This window comes from Cannabis sativa, chromosome 6 (genome assembly GCF_029168945.1).
Source record: "Cannabis sativa cultivar Pink pepper isolate KNU-18-1 chromosome 6, ASM2916894v1, whole genome shotgun sequence".
Classification (NCBI taxonomy): Eukaryota; Viridiplantae; Streptophyta; class Magnoliopsida; order Rosales; family Cannabaceae; genus Cannabis; species Cannabis sativa.
In genome coordinates, this window is record NC_083606.1 from 11,497,410 (window position 1) to 11,516,804 (window position 19,395).

General features: G+C 35.0%; 2 protein-coding genes across 2 annotated transcripts; one reads left to right on the forward strand and one right to left on the reverse strand.

Annotated features, from left to right (window-relative positions):
* Positions 1 to 6,312: 6,312 nt before the first annotated feature.
* On the forward strand, positions 6,313 to 9,397 carry LOC133039150 (uncharacterized). The gene is made up of 4 exons (XM_061117978.1): positions 6,313 to 7,179; positions 7,402 to 8,316; positions 8,647 to 9,164; positions 9,256 to 9,397. The coding sequence occupies exons 1-4, from the start codon at positions 6,313 to 6,315 to the stop codon at positions 9,395 to 9,397; spliced, it is 2,442 nt and encodes an 813-aa protein (XP_060973961.1).
* Positions 9,398 to 10,785: 1,388 nt separating this feature from the next.
* Positions 10,786 to 12,149, reverse strand: LOC133039151 (uncharacterized). Its single transcript, XM_061117979.1, has 3 exons — positions 11,899 to 12,149; positions 11,467 to 11,816; positions 10,786 to 11,291 (listed from the first exon to the last, which is right to left on the reverse strand). Exons 1-3 carry the CDS (start codon positions 12,147 to 12,149, stop codon positions 10,786 to 10,788), a joined length of 1,107 nt encoding a protein of 368 aa, XP_060973962.1.
* Positions 12,150 to 19,395: the final 7,246 nt, after the last annotated feature.

Genomic DNA, 19,395 nt, shown 5'->3' on the forward strand with positions numbered 1-19,395 from the left:
ACTCATATGTTCTGGACTTAAAAAGAATTCATACATTATATACACATATAATCATGAAATAAATCATGTGAACCATGCAACATAAAATGTTATTTCTGATCTTTATTAATAAGTAAATCTGATTATATGAAATGAGTTTTATTTAGGGCATAAAACCCAACAAACTCCCACTTGCACTAATATAAAACAAAAAGTGCATTTCAAATAATCATTAACACCTTGATATACCAATCAAGTGTAATAGTAGTAAACTCCTCGTAATGGGATCTGACAGGTTGAATTAAACACAACCTCTTCTCCACCATTACTCTTCCTTAATCACAAAATCCTTGATAATGTGAAATTCCTCTCTATATGTCTACTCTTTTGGGATACTGGATTCTATACTTTTGGGCAACTACTCTTTTGTTATACAGGAAGTAACCCTAGTAGTTAAGGCAAGTTGGAACACTGCCACAAATGTATAGAACTTTCCTTAGACTGAAAAAGTATCTTTCCTGCAACTTTTAACATTCAGTCTCTTTCTGGTAGACCAAGAGATTTCAGATAGGTTTTTACACTTCTCCAAAATCACTACTCCACCCCCAAAGTAATCACCATCTCATCAGCAGACTTTCTAGCACACAGGAAAGTCTCGAAATCTGATGTGGTGTAGTCTAAGAGTTTCAAAACCACCCTTATTGACTAACATATAGTTCCTCTTCTTAATCTTAAGATTTACTTGATTGTTTTCCAATGTTCCTCTCCTGGATTAATCTGATACCTACTCATTACTCCCACTCAACAGCAGGTGTCTGGTCTAAGGCATACTAAAGTATATCTGAGACCTCTCACTGTTGATTTAAGAAATTCTTTCATGGCTTTATCTTCTCTGGAATAGTTGAGACTTTTCCTTAGATAAATAAAATCTATGTCTAAGAAGTTGTGAAGCTTCTATAGATTTCCATTGAAAAGAAAAATGCTCTAGCATCTTACTAAAGTAAGTTGCTTGCATTAGAGTAAGTAATTACCAGGTATACCACAAGCCATAGGTTTAGATAAACTCAAACCTATTATACTAGGAACAGGAAGTTTTGTTAAGTCCATTGAATAGACTTATGAACAAAAATTTCCTTTCATGTCCTTGTAACAGAAAACTTTAGGTTACTCCATGTGAATGGATCAAACCATAGTTCTCTTGGCTTTCTTCTTAGTTTCTTATCTTGACAATCCATTACTTGTTTAAACTCACAATGGATTTTAATCACTAGTGTCTTCCAAGTCATGAGAAGAGTGAGTTCCTAGAAACTCTCCCATTACAACAAGGTACCGTGAACTATGTCAAAGAAAACTAAATGGTATAGACCTCTTCAGTTGTGTTAAGACAACATCATCTTGTAAAATAAGATGATAGAACACTTATGGAATCAAGAAAAAATATCTCCTTTATTTGCTACTTTACTTTCAGACTTAGTCATTTTCTTAGAAAAGGTGGTATTTGTTTAAACAAACACTTTCTTATCTAATGACTAAGGGATGCTCCACCCCTAATCACTTAGAATAGCTAACAAACATGCAAACCAAGGTTAGCAGTTCTAGCTTTTCTTAAGATTTCGATTAGGTCATCCATGAATCTAGTAATGATTTACATAAAGTATACAACCATTGCATCATTCTGAAATTAAATTACCATATAAGGATTTAGGCAACGACTAGTAACTAATCATCAATATGCAACTCGAATTTCTGGGGAGGTAAGTTTGGATATAATTCAAAATCAAATTAATGATCTTTGAACTGCATATCTACTAACTTTTTCTCCACACCTATCAGTTCGCAAGATCTTTAACCACTTACCTTCACCATTGCTGGAAATTCATGAAATTTTTCAAACATTTCAAATTTCTTTTGCATAAGGTAAAATCTAGAGTGATCGTTTTAAGAATACAACGAAAACTCATATCCACCCCTGAATGTACATCCATCTGCGAATGAGATGAAATTACTTTCAGTGGATATAGGCATATTAACTCTTTGCAGAGAATGATCTTGTCAAAACCACTATGAACAAGATACAAATGCCTTAGATTTATAAAATATGTGGTTGTATCTTTTGATGACTTAAGTTTAGTTACATCAAAGAGTTCTTAGAATAGTGCAAGCGGATTCTGGTCACAGAATACTAAACTCATACAGTTTAAATCCATTGATAGAAAATGGTTATGAAACACTTGTGAAAGTGTAACTGTATAATTAGTAACTCTTTCTTGGACCACCACTACTAATCTAACTCTATGATTTGCCTATACAAGTAGGAGATATCTAAGATTGAGGATTTATATCATTTAGGGATAGAATTCCGGGAATATAATCATATGCGTCATCTAATTTCTTAAGAGAAAATATGACTTTATATGATTTATAGACCATTCATCCAATGATATGTCATTAAGCTAATTCGAAATGAATAAGCTAAGAGGAATTAGGATAATTTCGTTTTAAATAAGAATCCAACGATGCTCCGATTAGCGAGAGTCAAAGTAATCTTATTTATACAATCTTCTTGTTTCATATTGTAAAATACTAGTCTAGGGTGTCCTCAATTGATGAACAACTAGATGTTGCATTTACAATATTTATCTTTCGAGATCTAACACTACTATGTTAGTCTAATGGTGAAAATCCATTAGGGATTTATCTCATTAGAAAAACAAATCAAGTTAGACCAACAATGAAGATTCGAAATTAAACTACAATTTAATAACAGAAAATAACATGGTTCAATACAAATTCATACACAATTCAGAAATTATGAAGCACATAGCAAGTAGGAATGACAAGTGAAAATACTAAAACATACAATCCTAAATAATTTCCAAGGTTTTCAACAAACTGATATCAGTGTCCCGTTTAGGCGAGAGTCAAAGCTACCATTCATTGAATAGAGTTGTCAGCTCATCTAAAATGATCAACATTCTAGCAACCTTTTATTCGATCAAGATTGAAATCCGCGTTGTCCCGTTTAGGCGAGAGTCAAGGCTATTCTATCTTATGAGCTTCCACCATTGTTTCATATTCTTGCAAGTCTTATACAGTCGCCACCATTAGGGTGAGCATAAACTATATAAAAAACTTACAAGATTACTTATCTTTCGAGATTAAACGGTGCTAACTTGCTAATGAACGTTCCTCCATTAGGGAGGATTACTCACTAAAACAATAGCTATGTAAAACCAACAATGGAGATCGAATATCCTTATAATAAAGCTCATTATTTAATGAAGGTTGTATTTTCTTCTAATATTTATTTTAATTCATTTATTTTAAATATATATTTATTTAATTAAAATTTCCAATTTAGAATGAAAAATTCCAAATATAAATTTTAATTTAATATTTATAAATTATACTTAGATGGATACGAAAATAACGTGAATTATTTCCATCTTAGTAATAATTTCCATAAATATTTAGAAAATTATTCAATTTAAGTTGTTTCAAAATTAATTTGAATTAATTTACAACTCAAATTTAATTTTCTATAAATATATATTGCATTTTCGAAAATGCTTTAAAATAAAATAAAATAAATCCTGGAAAATTACTCTAATTTTATGTTGGCCCAAAATTAATTAATAAAAATTAATTTTCAACAAAAAATATAATTTTCCTATTTAATTAAATATCTTAGAAAAATTTCAAATATTTAAGTATCATGATTAAAAAATCAACTTAAATATTAATTTTCTATTTAATTAAATATCACTAGAAAAATACTTCAAGCAAAACAGATAATATCTATCTAGACTTTCATAGACTAATTAATCCAATTTCTAATTATTATATATTTTAGTTCATTTATTTTAATTAACCATCAAATGAAAAAGTCACTGATTTAAGTTGGTCCAAAATTAAATAAATAATTTTCAACTTTAATCTATTTTTCAAGTAAAATTCGAAATTTCTACATTAAAGAAATGTAATTTCGAAATTTTGGGAAATGATTAATAAAATAAAATAAAATATATTCTGAAAATTATTCAAACTTAAGTTATTCTGAAATAAGATTCCAAACTTAAAATAATTTTTCAACTTTAATTAAATAACATGAAAATAACAATATCAAAGTATCATGATGAAAATCAACTTAGATATTGAAATTTTCAATTTAATTAAATGTATTAAATTCAAGAAATAAATAATTAAGTAAAGAGGAAACTTAATTATTAATTCTAGTTTAATACTAGGAAAATATTCTAAACTTAGATTGTACCAAAATTAATTAGGAAACAATTAATTTCACAATCTATGATATTTTCCTATTTAATATTAGAAATAATAACTAGTACTAGAAATAACTATCTTGAATATATCATTGACTAAGTGTTTTTCTAAAATTAACTTTAAAATATTACAATGAAAAATAAATTTCATATATTTTAAAAGTTAATTATGTTGCTAATTCAATTTTAATTAGGTTAGACTAATATAATTAACCTAATACAATTATTTAAATAAGGCAAATGGGCCTTCACAATTGGGGTAGTTCATGTGAGGGGGAGCTGGGTTCAGTATGTCGTACCCACTTCTATGGCCCCCAACTCTCACACAAGGCCCAAAAGAGAGGAATTTAACCTTAAAATAAACAATTGTTATTCATTGAATAAGCCCAAATCTAATTGGGCCTAAATAAATTTCCTTATGTCAAAATTTATTTTAGCAACCTAGTCCATTTACTTAGTAAAAACTTAAATGGGCTTCCTATATGCATCTAAGCCCAAAAGCAAACATATAGGCTCACACAGGTCAAATGATTTGGATGGACCTTATCATGTTACTAGGTTTACACAGATGAAAGAAGTACAAAATTTACCTGTTACAAATTATTTATAAGATCTATCGTCAATTGGACTATGATTAAAATCAGATCATTGGATCATGATCTGTCAACAAGTTAATCATAGCAATTTAGATCAGATAAATAATAGGTTTGTTAAAAAGTTTTGAATAAACAATATAAATAAACAAACATTGTCCATGTAACAGATGTGAATCAAGATATTAATATAATTAAATTATTATTCTTAAACTAACCAAATAAAGGAAACTAATTTTAAAATATCTAGGTTTATTTGAATCAAATAAAATTAAATATCTAATAAGATCAATGATTTAAAAGGAAAGAATCTCCAATATCACTTTCAGATCTTATAATTTAATAAAATAAACCAATTTTAAAATAGATTTGGTTAAATAATAATTACCATAATTATATGTCAAAATATCTCAAATTAAGCAATATTCAAAGGGAAATTTGACAATACATGCTTAAAAATAGCATGTGTTGTTTTAATATGCTAGCCAAAAAATAGTTCAAAAAATAACCTCCAATTAAGATTAATCCCAATAATACCCTCCCCATTTCAAATTACCACTCTCTCTCTAACTCTCTCTTTTCTCTCTCTCTCTCTCTGTCTCTCGTTCTCACGCAACCCAAACGACACCCACCCTCCCCTAACCGGACCACCACCTCAAGTCACCGGACCACCAACGACAACCCACCAAGCCTGCTACGAAACCCCACCCGACCCCAACAAAACCACCACCTCCAGACGAAATCGCGAAATCCACCACCTCCAGACGACATCGCGAAAACTTTGAAGACCAAATCGTGGAAGCCTGTAACATATCGTGAAACACAGAGAGACGAGCACCAGACCATTAGAGACGATATCGTGAAACCCCAAACTCGTTACACCCCTACACAAAACCCAGATCCGAAACAGTAAAAAAGGTATTTGTCTAAACTTTTTTATTGTTTTGATTAGTTTTTATTTGTTTGTGCTTCATTTTAAAGAAATGTATTTACTTTATTTTGAAAATTTTTTGATTTCGTTTGAATTTCATTGATGCCGATCTGTGTTCTGGTTTTTGCACAATTTGCGACGTGTCGCGACTATGTTCACGACATAGCGCGACATCGTCTTGGGAAAGTTCAAAATTTATAAGAAACCGTTTGTTTATCGACATTTTAGCGATACATTAGCGAGCTACTTCGTGATATATAGTGTTGAGTGTGTAGGTTTCATGATTTTATCGACTTGTATGTGTTTGGCGACATGTTCGCGATTTGGTTAGCGATATATGACAGTCGTACCTAGGATTCATGTGTTTTTATCGTCTTGTTTGTTGTTAGCGATATGGTAGCGACATAATAGCGACATAGTTAGCGATATGATTAGCAGTAACCTGTATTATGTTTCACGATAATTAGCGACATAGTGCGACATCTTTAACGACATACTTCTAACAAATTTGTTGACAATTTTGCAGATGGCACCTGAACTTAAACTTCCAATTTCCTCTCATTTCACGGGACGTCTTACCTATCGGGGTACAGATAGGTTCAGATATATCAAGGCCAAGTTTACTGAGATGGATTTGGTTGAGACAGTGAAGGCTAGTCCTTTCGGACACTTTTGGGAAGCTGGAGAGTTGACTTTTTCCGGCGCGTTGGTCCACAGCCTCCTCTTAAGAAAAATGAAAGTGGACACAGAGAAGGAGGATGAGGTTTGGTTTCATGTAGGGAGAAATGACATGAGATTCGGACGGATAGAGTTTGGACTCATTACTGGCTTACCTATGGGTAGTGCCCCTACAGACGAGGAAATACACGCCAAGTCCAACGACCATCTAGTTCGGACTTATTTTGAAGGGAAGAGTTCTGTTCAGTTGGACTCCCTTATGCTCCAACTTGAGAGGTGCGAAGATAAAGATGATGCCTACAAGCTTGGACTGATCGCTTTCATTGAAGGTGTATTAGTATCAAAGGAGGGCAATGTCCAAGTTTGGCCTGAGATGTTGAAGTTTGTTAACGATCTCGAATTCTTCTTTAAGTATCCGTGGGGCGAGCGCGCTTTCCGTAAGCTGATGGAGACATTAGGAAAGAATATGCAACATTACAAGGATAATGTTGACAAGAAGAAGGGGAAGAAGATTGCTCAGGAGGCAAAGTACACTGTTAGTGGCTATGTGCCTGCCTTTCAGTACTGGGCATACGAAGCAATTGAGAAGTTGGGGAAGAAGTATGCCCACTGCAACGGGACCAAGTTCCCCAGAATGTTGAGCTGGAAAACACCGGAGGGCCAACGGAAACAAGATGTGAAGGCAACAGACATTGCACTGTTATTCAACAGTCGGGTATGTTTCTTAACTGTTCAGTATTTTATTTAAATTTATTGAAAATGAACATTCGCGACATTGTTCGCGATGTGTTAGCGACATTATGCGATATCGCAAAAAGAAATTGCCACATCGCTTATCGCGACATATGTCGCGACATGTTAGCGACATGTAGCGACATTGTGCTGTATGTTTACAATTATCATAATATTTGACTTCTGTGTTCCTTTTTTGTTTCAGTTGGTGGTGAAGAAGTGCTTGTTTCCCCGGCCCAGTGAAGAGGCATACTTTAAGAGTATTAATGAGGGTAAAGCCCCTCTTTGCTTTGAGATGGACGTAGAACAAACGGTAGACGTTTATGGTACACAGGAGTCCGTGTTTGAAACTCAAGCGAAGACCATCAACGAGGCCGTCACAAAGGCAAATTTAGTTCCACCACCACCGGCACCTGAAGTACACGAGCCATCTACTTCAGCAGGTCCTTCTGCTCCAACCAGTACAACTGTGGACACTGACCTTGTAAAGAGGTTGGATAGTATTGAGGCCCGGCTGGAGAAGCTTGAGTCCCAGCAGGAAGCCGTCATGTTGGCACAGACGGGGTTAGTAAATAGCTATCTCAGCATGAGGCGGTCCTTCACAGATAGTCAGAAAGATCTGAAGGAGACTCTACTGGCTAAGATGGACGAGTTGATGGCTATGGTAAAAGGAGCGGCCACACCTGGAGAGCCCACACCTGCACCGCAAAATGAGGAAGAACCGGCGAGTGATAACGAAGATGTCTTCCCAGAAGATTGGGAAGCAGATGATAACGAGGCACCGTCAACTCCATTGGAAGCAATTATCACGGCCATTGGGGATACACAATCACAGGACGAAGTCCTACTTCTACCTGGACCCCCAGAAAATGTGCCATTTGTGAGGAAGAGGAAGCCGCCAAAGTACTTGAACGACTACACAGCGGAAAAGAAAAAGAGGCGAGTTCTTCCGGAGAACGTAGACCCGGAGAGACCAGCAGACCGTAGATTGCTTCGTACGTTCAAGAGGTGGTTGATTGGAGACATTCCCAATGCTCGACCTAGGAATGTGCACACCGGTGTTGGCGATGTGAAGTTCTTCACAGTTTTATTTCTTAGGTCGGAGTGGCTTCACGATGATGTAAGTATTTAATCATTAATTAGTTTTTTTTTTTCTGATTTTGCAACATATATGTTATTGTCGATGTGTTGGCGACATTGTCGCGACATTTTCGCGACATTGCTGCTGATACTGATGTTTTTTGCTTTCTGTTTTATTTGTCGACATGTCGCGACATTGTGACGACATTATCGCGACATGGGGTACTTTTTTATTGCTTCTGTTTAACGACATGTCGCGACATTGTCACGACATTGTCGCGACATTAGGCAAATTTTTCTGGCGACATTGTTCGCGACGTTTCGCGACTTTATTTACGACATTGATTAATCTTCTCTTTTTTTTATGCAGCACATAGATGCCATATCACACTTGATGAGGAGGAGACGCCATCATTTTCCAGAGTTGTACCCTCAGCCAGGTGTGATTTTGGACACAACACTTCCACAATTCCTCATGGGCATTTGGAGCTGCCAGACTGGTGACAGAAGTACGTTCGAATGGCCAGATGCGGTGAACCAGTATTATCTGGGTATGGAGAGCAGATACATGCCATGTTGGAAGGATTTGAACTTCATATACTTCGTCCTGTACTTCGATCATCAAAAACATTGGGTTGCTGTTGAGGTAGATATTGATATGTGGCAGATTCGGGTGTACGATAATGATTTATCATGCACCACCGACGCACAGTTTGATGCCATCATGCTACCTTGGACTGAGTTGTTTCCACATCTGCTGAGGTCTACTGGCTATTATGATCAAGTCAACAACAACATTCTCAATGTGGACTTAGGGGACAGTAGCCAACTCAAATCAATGCATGCTAGACGCATGCCAAGTGAGGTGGTTCCCCAAAGTAAAACAAGGTATTTGTTAATATAGTATATTATTATTTAATTTGCCATTACTCTTTAAATGTAGTTCACTCTCTAAATGTGTTTGTTGTTAATTTTTCAGTGGTGATTGCGGGGTGTATGCACTTGAGTACATCGAACATCTCATGCTGAATCGGTCCTTGGACAACATTACAGACGATAGCATGAGAATGTTCAGAGATCGGTGGTGTGTAGACTTGTTTTATCAGAACTTAACTTGGTGAAATATAATTTAAAAGGGTTGTAATTTTTTTGTATTATAGACGATAGTTGTTTTTAGTACTGTACAGTTTTTATATATGGAAAAGTGTTCAATTTTAAAACTTTTACTTACATGTCGCTACAAAATCGTTAACATGTCGTTGAATGTCAAAAATTTTTAGTTTCTGAGTGTTTGTTTTCATATCGCTAAAGCATCGCGAACATGTCGCTAAAAATGTCGATAGTACAATCATGTTTTGACTCTTCAGTTGCTGTCGTTAACATGTCGCATGTATGTCGCGAAACGTCGGTACAAAAGACGTTCCCACATTAAATGGTAATTAATGTGACATTTATTATCCCGCCTAACCAACTACTTGACTATGTCGATAACATGTCGCTCTGTGTCGCGACATGTCGCGAAAATTGCCCAGATTGCTTTGTGCATGACAAACATGTGTACAATTGTGTAATTCAATTTTTATATTTATTATCCCACCTTCCCAACTACTAGTTTTCTCTATAAAAGCCAATTGTCTATCTCATAAGTTACATATTTTCTTAATTTTTTCCCTCTTAAGATAATTCTCTTAGCAATGTCTACTAGAAGGAACAAGGGCAAATATCCGATTCTTACTCCTGAAGAGATCAAGCAGGAGCCTGATTGTGGGGAAATTACGCCTCAAATGCAAAAAGTGCTTGATGACATGAATCGTTTTGAAAATGAACGGCTTATGAACGAGTGGAGGTTTCTAAAACTTGAAAAAAAATTTAACAAAACAGGTGTATGGCCGGCTCCACCACTAGGGTTCCCCGAAGGCTGCCGTCGCTGCAAGTTAGGTTATTTAAATGGTAAACAGGTGAAGCCTGGATCTCTATGCAAATATTGCAAGGCTACATGTCGCTTCATGTCGCAAATGTAATCGTTAAACGTCGCTAAATATCGACTTTTCATTGAATAAATAAAAGTTCCATTAATGTCGCTAAAAGTCGCTAACTTAATCGTGAAACGTCGCTATTTTTTATTTTTTCCAGAATTGATAAAAGTTCTTCCTACATCGCACCATGTCGCTAGTGTAATCGTGGAATGTCGCAGTTTTAAAATTTTTCCATAATTGATAAAAGTTCTTCCTATATCGCGACATGTCGCTAGTGTAGTCGTGGAAAGTCGCATTTTTAGGACCTTCTCCAGAATAAAATAAATTTCCAAACATGTCGTGAAAGTGTCGCTACATATCGCAAAATGTCGTGAAATACACAATTATATACAAAAATCTGAGATAGTGAGAGTAAACAACCACATACACAGAAAATAATGTCCATAAAACATAGTCATACATAAAAAAATACAAGTAACATGTCATAAACCATAATAATAATAATGCATGCAATTTCAAAACGAAAATGCTGCTCAAACCCTGGCCTTGCAAGTAGCTTTGTTGTGCCCCAATGCGCCACAGTTTGAACATTTGCGTGGTTCCTTGACTTTTTGACCGTTCGATGGAAATCGGTTAGTCCGTAGTCTTCCTGCATTGCTCTTTCTTGGACGACCTACAGGTTTCTTCTCCACTGGTACACCGATTCTCATGTTCTGCATGTGTTCTGGAAGCACCCATTCATCCTCCTCACCCACAACATTAATTGTTGCATCGTAAGTATTCTTCCACGTCTCCTTTGTGTAATAGGGGGATGACAGAGCGTAGACACTGACATTCTGAGTAAGCGCTGCAGCACATGCATGGGGACAAGGAATTTTCAACAATTGGAACATGCCGCAAGTGCAAGTTCTCTCAACTAAGTTCACATCTCCGCCTTTTTCAAAGTCAGAACCGTCAGCACCTCTTCCAACATTAAACAATTGTGCACCGTTACGTAGGACACTTCTACGTCTACCATCCTCGTGTTGCTTTATCAAATCTTCCTCAAAATGAGTTGCCAAAGGGGTAACACACTTACTTGCCTTCTCCAGACGGTTAGCAAACCAATTTTGTAGTGTGAACCTTATGAACTCAACTAGAGTAGTTATTGGATATGCCCGAATTCTTCGATCACGTTGTTAAGGCTTTCGGCGTTGTTTGTCATGATGTTGTACTGTCTCCTAGACAATAAGGACGAGCCCATTTTTCTAATCCTATATTGTCAACATAAGCAGCGATGGGAGGATCCATCTGTCGGAGCACCTGCAAATGTCTATCACATTCCCTCTTCGACCATGCGTAAGCGGCCAACCATATTTGCGTGTTACATACATCAGTCTTGAACTTGTGGGTGACATTCATAGAAATATGTTTGTAGCATGCACAGTGGCATGCTTCGGGGAAAATAACCTCGACAGCATGTTCAATGCTTTGATGCCTATCCGATACAAACACTAAGTTTTCAACCTCCCCAATCGCTTCCTTTAACTTCTGCAAGAAATACTTCCAAGAGTCATGATTCTCGCTGTCAACAATTGCAAAGGCAATCGGAAACAGTTGGTTATTTGCATCGTACGCTACAAAGAACTAGCATTGTGCCCCCAAACCTTGTCTTCAAGAACGTGCCGTCGATACTAATCACGGGACGACAAAACTTAAATCCCCTCCTACAAGCGGCCGGTGACCGAAACGGTACTTGAACCTCGTTATCCTCTGTGATAATGTACGTAATAGTACTCGGATTCTTCGTTCCAAAGCACGTAAAAGTAACCGTGTAACCGACTATAAGCCTCTTTGGCGTACCCCTCGAATACATAAGTCCCTTCTCTCGGCACCTCCAAGCCTTCTCATAGCTCATCTTGATCCCATACTCCCGAAACATATCCCTTTGTATGTCTTTAGCTTTGTACTTAGTTCCATCGATTTGAACTTGTTCTTAATGAGGTGGCCAACAACCCACGGTCTTTGCTTGACGGTTATCAGCATGTCTAGAATCCAGGCTACATGTGTGTTCGTTGTGGAATACAGTAACCTCAAACATGTCACAACGTGCCCTCTTCCTCCCCCTCACTCTCCATTTGCAATCTGAACCCCTGCAAGTTGCATAAAAAACATCGGTCCCAGACTTCTTCACCATGAACTCAAAATTCATTTTCAATGCAAACCTTCCAACCACATTTTTCAATTCAGTCTTATTTGTATACAGCTTGCCAACATATATTTCCCCTGAATGTGTACCAGTAAAAGAAGTTGTATAAACATTATTTTCCTCTATGTCTTCCCTTGTCCACACAATAGGTTTGAATTTTGTACAAACTTCAAAATCAGATGGTACAGTACTACGAGGAGGACACAGGCGTTTACTGCGGTGCACAGTGTTTCGTGATTTTCACTCCGAGGGGTTCTTCTTTCTTGGTCTTTCCTTTGCTCCCTTGGACGTGGCGGAGATGGTGGAGGTAGTTCTAACCTTAAAGAAGGTACTTCTATAGGTTCATGAACTTCCAACTCCGCATCACCATCCTCGTTCAAATCTACTATAGGATCATTGTTGTAAAATGCACCATCAAACTCATTGAACTGGTCAAATCCATAGTCAACCCTATTATCCTCCTCTATATTAGTAGGGGCCTGCTCATTCATCCCTACGGCTGGATCTGTTTCTGGGACAAAACTCCCAACAACACTTCTTGGGAGGACAGTTGGCGGAGTAGGCCCCAAAAGTGCATGCCTTTTAACCTTAGTCACAAAGAGTGGCAGCAAGTTCTCCACACTCATTTTTGCCTTCATTCTTAAGAACAATCTTACTTGACTATCTTTCACTAAAACTTCTGGCGGTATCATATTGCCTTTCATGTACATATAACACACCTCTATTTTCAGTTCATACACAATAGGGTCTATATCCAATTCTTCATACAAAATATCATTCATCTTTTCTAAAGTAGTGTCAACCTCAAACATTAACATCTTACTTTTGGGATTATTGAAAATCCAGTTGAAACCTTCAACTGCCCAAGCCCCATCATATAGTACAACTACAAACACATTCGAATCTGCAAAACAAAATGACCACAAATTATAACAAACCAATATGTCGCAAGATATCGCGAACCAATCGCTACTTATCGCGAAATAATTGCAAAATACAGTAAGTCGACAAACGTCGCGAACATGTCGAGAAAAATAAAAATATCCACAATATAACACAATAATTCTATGTGTCGCGACTTGTGTCGGGACATGTCGATACATGTCGCTAAATGTCATCCCTAACCTCTTGTCAGCTCTTAATCGCTAAATGTCGCTAACCATGTCGCAAAATATCGCTAAAATTGCAAAAAAAACCAGTAAACTCGCAGACTTGTTGCATTTCGTGTTTCATTGACAAAGGGTGTCAAAAGGGTACATAAAAACCACGGATATGTGTAGATCTATTACTTTCAACATAAATACATCTAAATCAAACAATAATTACTAAAGAAATTACATACCCATTATTGTTTAAAGGAATGACTTTCTTAGAGCTTTGGTTGGGTTTCAAGTTCCCTTTGAGTAAGTCGGCCGAACACTAGCTCCGGTGGTGGCAATGTGTGTATTGTAGAGAGAGAGAGAGAGAGAGAGAGAGAGAGAGAGAGAGAGAGAGAGAGAGAGAGAGAGAGAGAGAGAGAGAGAGAGAGAGAGAGAGAGAGAGAGAGAGAGAGAGAGAGAGAGAGAGAGAGAGAGAGAGAGAGAGAGAAAGTGTTATGAATATTTTTTGGTTTGTTTTAGGGGTAAAATTGTAAGGGAAAAATGTTTTAAGTATAGTTTCCATAATGTAAAAAATGCTAGCAGTTTTAGTGTATTATATATTTTTAAGCATATATTGTCAAATTTCCCTATTCAAATCTCTACAAAAATATCTATGTTATTTAAATATTTAAGATATGATTTATAAATTTCTAATAAGGAAAAAATGATATATATAGAAAAAATATTATTTTTAAACTTATAATTTATAAATAATTAAATATTTAACAAAATAACAAATTTTTGAATTTGAAAACATTATGGTAAGTATATCTATTAAAATATCTATGTTAATTTCAAATTTATTAATTATTTAATTTGTTATATAAGATAATTTTAATATAATATTTTAAATAAAAAGACAAAGTTATCTTTTAATTTAAAATATCTTAAATATCAAAATATCTAATCTTATAATTAAATAATAAATAAATATTAAAGAACTTAACAAATTTTTAAATCTGACCATAATAGGAAATATTTAAAAATTGGAAACAATCCAAAATAGAAATATTTAAAATTGGAAAAATTCCAAATTGAAATATTTAAAATTGGAAACATTTCAATTTAGAAATATTTAAAAAAAGGAAAAATGAATTTTTGGGAAACAAACCCATGAAAAAATTGGATTTTTGGGAAAAAATCCCAAAAATCGCAATTTTGGGTTTTTGTCGCCGAGGCCGCAATCGACAAAATAGGCTGCATGACACCCTATACGCGCGCGGAGCAGGAGGTGACGCCGAGAAAACTCGGCGCTTGCAGGGACTTCGACCGAGAAGCCTCGGTCAACTGCAGGGTGCACACGGGCGTGAGGCTCGTCACACGCGCGCGCATGGGGGGATGATCCGAGTGCCTGGTGCTCGCGATTGAGCACCCTTGCATACCCGAAATCCCGATTTTCCAAAATTCATAACTTTCTCAATTTTTATCGGAATCGAGTTCCGTAAAAAACAAAATTGCTTAATTTTTCACAAGGAATCCAAATAAAATATTTTCAATTATTGAAAAAATATTTTTCATGGAAAACGAAACTGTACAACATCAACATTCATCATACAACACATAAACCAACATGAAGCCATCCAAATCAACACAGAAACATGCAATCATCGTTTTAATTCATATTACATGAAAGTAAATCATTACCATGACTCTGGTGCCAGTTGTTGGAAATTATTTTACCAGGATCTAGATTTACTAACAAGTATGTTGGATTAACAACCTAATATGAATTCTAAAACAATGAAAATAAACACATATAAAGTTAGAAAACCTTACAGTGGGTGCAGCGGAATAATATGACTCCTTCCATTCAGATCTCTAGCCCTTGATTCCTTTCTGTAGCAGAGGATCACCAAGATCTGAACCTGGATCTTCTTTTCTCCTTCTTTGATGCAGAAATTCCATAGTCTTCCATACTATGATTGAGATACCACTTGATGTGTGTGGGCACTACTCATCTCACAAGGATTTCAAAATTTTTCTCTTTTTTCTCTCTTGAATTTCGTGGCTGATCATGCATGCAAGAGAAGAGAGCAAGGTTCCTTTATATAGGGAAAAAGGAGAGCACAACTTTCCAAATAAAACAGTTTCCTTAATTACTGTGTAATCAATTAACTGTCTTATTTAGTGTGATCCACCACTTTCCTATTATAGCTAGGCTTTGATTAGCAATTACATGGCAATTTAAAAAATAAAAATAATAATTGGGAAACACAAAGGAGTGCTCGGCCATAGAGGGAAATGGGCCTCACTTGGATTTTGCAGTTTCCTCAATTTTATTTCTATTTCTCCAAAAATGCCATTTTTCCAATTCTAATCATTTAAATGCCAAAACTAATTATTTAATAACTAAAATAGATTATTAAATAATATTGTCATTTAAAATAAATATTAATTAGACATACAAAGTCTCTTAATTAATAATTAAACCTAGAAACCCTTTTCTTTACGATTTCATCCTTAAACTGTGAGAATTCATAAAGTAGACATAGTCTAACTTTTAGAATTATAATTGATTAATTAAAATCAATTAACTGAGTCTTACAAGCAGTATGGCCTCAACTAGTATGGGGACCATGGGTCTATATAACCGAGCTTCCAATAAGTCGAACCGAATTTACCAAGTAAATTCCCTAACTTATTAATTCCTCATTGAATCCACACTTAGAACTTGGAATTGCACTCTCAGTCATATAGAAACGCTCTATATGTTCCACGATATAGACACGTCATTAGTTATCCATTGTTATAACCCTAATGTGATCAATGATCCTCTATATAGATGATTTACACTGTACAGGATTAAATTACCGTAACACCCTACAATGTATTTTATCCTTAAAACACTTAACCCTGTATAAATGATATTTCACCTAAGTGAAATGAGATCTCCACCATTTATCTTCATTTGGTTAAGCTCGAAGGAAATCATCCTTTACTTCTATTTGCCAAATAGAAGCTATAGATTCCATATTTATGTTAGCGCTCCCCCACTCAATTGCATTACCGTGTTCCCAAAATGTACGTATCACCCTGATACAAAACTAGGCTTAACTAACAAATCAAAGAACACGAATAATACTCTTGAAATTGAGCCTAACCATATCAGGATTTCGATCATGTGATCTAGGATCAACTTATGATATTGAATTGAATAGATATTTACGGTAAGTTTTAAAATCTAATTCAAAGTTCAATATCGGTCCATTCCAATGCATACTCCATGCATCCGATACTGGTAAACTTTGCCAATGTCCTGGAAAGGACATAACACTTTTCCAAGGTGTAAGAATACCTATCGCTGATTATACCATGTCAGTCTAAATCCAGTGTTCTGACAAATTAGGGAATCTACTTTTGAACATATAATAAAGATTATATTCCACTGTGCTGACAACACTATAATCTTTAACCAACTCATATGTTCTGGACTTAAAAAGAATTCATACATTATATACACATATAATCATGAAATAAATCATGTGAACCATGCAACATAAAATGTTATTTCTGATCTTTATTAATAAGTAAATCTGATTATATGAAATGAGTTTTATTTAGGGCATAAAACCCAACACTCCCTAGGCAGCCACTATACCATTCTTTTAAAAAGACTTAAATGCCCTTAAAGATATAACTTAGGTATTCCTAAAGCTAGGGGTAAAATGGTCAAAATCCATAACCCCGCTCAATCCCGATAATTTATTTTCTCTAAACTATTTCTTACTATGAAATAGGGTTCTAAACTTACCCATGTGATCAATCTAGCCATCCATCGCATTTTCCGTTGTCGCCGAGCAAAAATTACAAAAATAGCATATTACACATATAAGCTAAATAATACCCCTAGAGTTTAATAAAATCTCCGGAATTGAGAAATTATAACTCTAATATTTATTTCTAAATATTGGGGTCCACAATTAAATTAATTCACAAATAATAATAAAATAATAAAAATTAGTGCTAATTGCCTTTACTAATCCAAATTATTAGAGCGGTCATTACAGAAGATCCAGGTTCAGATCTTGATAATGCTATGCGACAAAAAGAAATCAAGGGCTAGAGATCTGAACGGAAATAGTCATTATATTTCGCTGCCATCAATGTAAGGATTTCTTAATTTCTTATGTGTTTATTTCATCGTATTAAGAAATTCATATTTAGGGTGTTAGTTTATAGATTGTAATCGACATACATGTTAGTAAATCTAAATTCTAATAAAATAATTTCCAACACATAGGTATATAAATATATGAATATATACAATATTTCTCTCTCATATATATATATATGAATATGTGTATATATTTTATGTATGTCCTTTTGGTGGCTCAAGACTTATATAAACTTCACATATATATTTATAATGTTATGTAAACTAGTTAGAAATTTTAAAATTTTCATGCATACTTTAACGATGATTAGTTAGAGATGATCTTACTAGACTCACAATTTTAACAAATTTTATAGTTGAGATTGTGAAGATAATGAATTTGAATCTCTTCCTTTTGAGTCTCTTGAAACTTCATTCTCTCAATGAAAGTACTAAACTGTTGACACAATTTTTCATCAACTTAATCTAAGCAGATTATTAATTCAAGAATAAAATCGAGAAAAGAAGAGACAAAAATAATAAACGAACGCTATATTTTTACGTAGTTTTGTAGTTAAATTTACATACTCTACGATTCAATATTATTTATGAATTTTGGTTGTGTTTATAATTTGGCAAAGTTTCTGTAACTCAGAATTTCTCTTAATTTTTTCCTTCAAGTCAACCCTTATTTATAGGAATAGGATGGTAGTTACTCAACCTTATCTTAGTGAAAAGTTACAATTGATGGTGTTTAATGCTCATGTTTCACATATAACTGAACATTAGAAAAGTATAAATAATTGTGTATATTTAATATACAAAGAAGTAGTCTTTCAAGTGATCTTTGACTTGGTTAGACCATGTTATTTATCAGCAGATGTATTGTTGTGTGTACGAGATGATGCATTACTGTTATTTAATACAAGGCAGCATATTGCTGACTGTGTATTACGAGAAGATGCATTGCTACTGTGTGATACGAGACAATGCATCACTGACTGTTTATTACGAGGTAATTCATCACTGTTGTGTAATACGAGGAGATGCATCACCGAGTATGTATTACGAGGCAATGCATTGTTAATTGTGTATTATAAGGTAATTCATCACTGTTGTGTAATACGAGGAGATGCATCGCTGAGTATGTATTACGAGGCAATGCATTGTTGATTGTGTATTACAAGGTGATTCATCACTGATGTGTAATATGAGGTGATTCATCACTGCTGTGTAATACGAGGTGATTCATCACTGCTGTGTAATACGAGTTTATTAATCACTGACTGTATTACAAGGCGATGCATTGTTGTTGTGTAATACGAGACAATGCATCATTGTTTATTACAAGATGATTCATCACTGCTATTTAATATGAGTAGATGCATCGCTAAGTATGTATTATGAGGCAATGCATTGCTGATTGTGTATTACAAGGTTATTCATCACTGTTGTGTAATACAAGGAGATGCTGTTGGAATTTATTTTACCAGGATCTTAGATCTACTCACAAGTATGTTTATTAACATCCTAAATATGAACTTTCTAAAACGATAAATTAAACACATATAAAGTTTAAGAAACCTTACATTGGGTGCAGCGGAATAATATGACTCCTTCCGTTCAGATATCTAGCCCTTGATTCCTTTACGTAGCGAGCATTATCAATATCTGAACCTGGATCTCTTTCTCTGAATCTTTGATGCTGAATCTCCTTTGCTGA

Excerpts from the sequence above, each read along its gene's own strand:
- LOC133039150 (XM_061117978.1), top strand. The coding sequence starts at position 6,313 with ATGGCACCTGAACTTAAACTTCCAATTTCCTCTCATTTCACGGGACGT. Across the intron at positions 7,180-7,401 it reads CACTGTTATTCAACAGTCGG|TTGGTGGTGAAGAAGTGCTT; the intron begins GTATGTTTCTTA and ends TTTTTGTTTCAG. Across the intron at positions 9,165-9,255 it reads GTTCCCCAAAGTAAAACAAG|TGGTGATTGCGGGGTGTATG; the intron begins GTATTTGTTAAT and ends TTAATTTTTCAG.
- LOC133039151 (XM_061117979.1), bottom strand. The coding sequence starts at position 12,149 with ATGAGCTATGAGAAGGCTTGGAGGTGCCGAGAGAAGGGACTTATGTAT. Across the intron at positions 11,817-11,898 it reads GGCACGTTCTTGAAGACAAG|CGAGAATCATGACTCTTGGA; the intron begins GTTTGGGGGCAC and ends AATTGTTGACAG. Across the intron at positions 11,292-11,466 it reads TCCTTATTGTCTAGGAGACA|ATTTGATAAAGCAACACGAG; the intron begins GTACAACATCAT and ends ATTTTGAGGAAG.